The sequence below is a fragment of the Belonocnema kinseyi genome, chromosome 7 (assembly GCF_010883055.1).
Source record: "Belonocnema kinseyi isolate 2016_QV_RU_SX_M_011 chromosome 7, B_treatae_v1, whole genome shotgun sequence".
Taxonomy (NCBI): domain Eukaryota; kingdom Metazoa; phylum Arthropoda; class Insecta; order Hymenoptera; family Cynipidae; genus Belonocnema; species Belonocnema kinseyi.
Genome location: NC_046663.1, coordinates 109,601,928 through 109,605,762, shown reverse-complemented (window position 1 = coordinate 109,605,762; position 3,835 = coordinate 109,601,928). Strand labels below are relative to the sequence as shown.

General features: G+C 30.1%; 1 protein-coding gene across 1 annotated transcript in view; it reads right to left on the bottom strand.

The window, feature by feature from the left end:
• The window catches only part of LOC117176617 (DNA damage-regulated autophagy modulator protein 2-like), a 5,503-nt gene extending 3,526 nt beyond the window's left edge, over window positions 1-1,977 (bottom strand). Inside the window, exons 1-3 of the mRNA XM_033366871.1 lie at window positions 1,543-1,977; window positions 836-924; window positions 200-374 (exon numbers count right to left, since the gene is read on the bottom strand). Of these exons, the coding sequence (XP_033222762.1) occupies window positions 200-374; window positions 836-906 (246 nt within the window). The 5' untranslated portion in view covers window positions 907-924; window positions 1,543-1,977. The remainder of the gene's footprint in view (window positions 1-199; window positions 375-835; window positions 925-1,542) is intronic.
• Between the last annotated feature and the right edge of the window lie 1,858 nt (window positions 1,978-3,835).

Genomic DNA, 3,835 nt, shown 5'->3' with positions numbered 1-3,835 from the left:
AATTCGTGGATTTCTTAACAATGAGAACCATCTTCTCAGGATTGAACTTAGACAAATTTTTTTCATTGAGATTTTTTGCAGGGCGATCTCTGGCTGCTTTGGTGTAAATTATTTAGGCTTTGACCTTGATATTAATTTGATTAATTTGGTAAGCGACGAGTGAAAAAGTGATGTTTTTTATACAGATTTGAATTCAGACAATATAAAAATCATATTTTGGTGCTCTTGTGATAGGAATAAATAATAACTCACGCAATACAGCTGCAATATTAAGGAGCTGAGCAAAAATACAAGATTCCGGTGATAATGTTCCTGTTTCAGATATATAAGGAAATCCAGGTACTACGTGATCCCACTGAACCGATATAGTATACCTGTAATGTGACTCGTTATTAAACGTTTGGACGTATAATGGTCTCGTCACTTGTGATAAGTTTATTCTCGTCATACGTTCCTCAATCACTATGTCATAAATATTTGGAAGTCAAAATAATTCATAATCTTTTATTTTTTCATAGTATTTATTATTCGAGCAGAATCGAAAATATTTTATGATAAATAATCAATGTAATAATACGCAATTTCACTTTTTTATTAAATAATACTAGCAAGCGAAACATTCTACAAAACGAACAATCTGAGTCGTTTCGAGAATGAGCCATTGTTCTTTGATGTAGATTACGTATCGATTTTATAATTATATTCCAGAAGCCTGATCGATATGGGAATTGTTTTGGTGTGTTTTTATTAAATAAAGGTTTTCAAAGTGCTAGAAACACATTCTTCCTTATATTATATTTATGATTCAAAACTGATAATTTTTTAATCAACTTACGTGATCATAAATGTAACTGGGATCAAAATGAAGAGACTAAGTGGCAGCACATGAAGATTCTCCCACGACATCTTTGGACATCCAGGAATCTGGAATAAACTGCTTGAAATTTTTGAATTACTCTCGTAGTTTGCATTTTTATTTTATTAATTTTTTGCACCGTTATGTACTGTAGTTCGAGGTACTTCTGAGCATTTATTTTAGAAAGCAGGAATTATTTTGTGTAATATAATAACAAGGAGTCATCGAACGTCAATAGGCCTCTAAGTCGTTCATTGATTTTTCTTTAATAAACATACATAGTCAATTTCAGAGCTATTTATCAAATCGAAGTTGGTTACAAAAATTGCAAACCATTGGCAACAACATATAAGGTTCTAAATGTGGTTACGAATCCGCCCTGCGATATTAATTATCCGAGGTTGAATAATTCTAGTTGTTAGTTGCTTACAACGTTTTTAGTCTAAAAATATCTGTAGATTTTACTGAGTACGTGAAATTAAAAAATCTCAAATAAACAATAAGTAAGAATTCTTTTGTGGACAGTTTTATATTTCTTTAAATAAATTGTATTAACTATCGCAGTATTAAAGATTTGCGCCTAAAACACTTAAACTTTTCATGAACACTTTTTAGTAAAAAGTTTCATTGTCTGATAGTCATAAGATTTTTTAAAGGATGATTTATGAATAACAGATTTTCCTTACCTCTATAGAGTATCCAAATTAATTTTAAAAATCTGTATCACTTTTCCATCTAGAATATAAACTTTTCTAAGCTTAGAAAGCACTTCTCTTTTGCGAACGGGCACTTCGCCATGGGTGGTTTCAAGCAACTGTTTGAAAGAACTGCTACGCACACATACACACGCAAAACAATCTTTCCATGATTGATAGCGAACACAACTATGGCGTAATTAATGCGAACGTACTAGATTCACTCGGGACGTTTTATGTCTGTCAAAACCAATTTTAATTGAGTATTTTAAAAATAAATTGTTGTTCATACGCAGAAAACTTGACAAAAATTTAGACACTTATGACATCTATGTACTTAAATTCTTGTAAGTGCATCTGTCACCGACGTTTACATTTTTCTTTAAAAGTTATAGATTTGTTTCGCGAATTTATTTGGCTGAATTGAAAACAATTTTCTTTTAAGCAGGAAGCAAGTGCGTACTGTGAACTTTGAAGTCATTCTATTCTGCACTGATTCAGATGAAAAAAGAATAAATAAAAAATATGCATCCTTATTATCGTCTCAGTGAGTATTAATATTGACTTCTTCTGTGTTGAAATTAGCAAATTTGATGTAATTTTAAAAGAGGGAAGAGTTTTCTCAAAATTCATGTTAAATTAGCACATTTTTGTTCAATTTTTTATCTGAAAAATGTGGATAAGAGGGTAGCCCTTATTGTAATGCTGACCTTCCTTGTTTTGTTATTTCACTGTAATCGCATTTAATAAACGTGCGAAACTGTTTCTATATGAGAACATTAATAAGATATTTAAGATAGAATTTATCATTACTAATAACCTTTTTCGTTTGATAATTTGGGATCCAAGTCACAAATGCTAGTAATAATGATCTGAAGGGTCCGGGGTCTAATTCGGTTAACTTGCATTTCAGAGATTTTACGCGGTAAAGGAAAATCGTTGCCATTTTTGCAATTTCGTGGAATTTAGTCTTATTTATTATTTAGAAGTTCACATTCAAGGTTACCTAATAGTTGTGTACGTGAGGTTACATACACTATGCATATATAAAATAACATTAAAAATGTTTTAATCCACATCGGACATCCGCAAGAACCAAAAAATGAATTTATTTGCCTATTATTAATTTCGCCATATTCTTTGAATCAACGATGATTGCATATTTGTGACTTAATAAAGCTATCTCGCCAAAAGAGTTTTATCTAAAATAACCTTAGTCATGTGTATTTTCGAACAAGTTTCAAAGGGAGAGCTATAGAAATTTGTTAAAGTTTATGAAGTTTTATTCAAAATAAGGAATTCTTGTGTGACTCAGATGAGGAATTCCTCATCTTAGTCACCAATTTGCAGGAGTCTGGTGGCCTCCGTAGCATAACATACAAACTGAGGATGACTCTTTTGGTTCTGGCTTCGTTTTCATATGTCTTTTTGACTTATTGAAGTCTGGTTGGCCTGACGCACAGTGGGAGGAAATGCACTTTTTTCGTTCAAAAAAGTACAGAGCATTCAATTTTGGTCCGATTTTTAATTTAAAAAATAATTAAAGTTCATTAAATTTAAAAGAGCGTCAAGCTCCGAACTTTTGTCTCCTCTATTTGTTTATCAATAATTTTCCCACTCAAAGTATGGGAAAATTGAAATTTTTTACATGAAAATTTTTTACGCCTTAATAACTATTCAGGAAAACTTTATACTGTCTTGAATGAATGTTTATGGACTCATAAAATACAAATTATGTGTTTATTATTCTATTTATCTGTTATAAACCAATTTTATGAATAAATTGACAAATAATCTTATTATCGGTAAACATTTTTATTTGCTAAAAGTGCTTCATATTAATGTAGTAATGACATTTAAATATAAAAATAATTCAAAAGCTTATAATAATCATTGTTTTAAAATAACTCTTGTAGCAAAAGGTTGAAATTTGAGATTTTTTCAAATTATAACTTCATTCAATCGCCATAATGAGTTCAGGTATTTCTTAAAATAATAAATATTTAATAATATTTGACAAAATATAACAATTTAAATTTTCATAAACAAATCTCAAATTCTGGCAGTTTCAATTGGAAAAAGTCGGCTTTTCAATCGCAATAGATTATGAATAAATCATTACACTGCATGTTAAGATTCAATTAATAGGAAATCTTTTGACAATAACCCAGTAGATACGAATGTATATAAAGAGTTGCAAAATAAGGCGAAAACTAGAATTTGCAAAGCTTTTCAGCAGAAGACAGGATTAGTAATAGATGTAGTAAAACAAGGCTCAGGCACA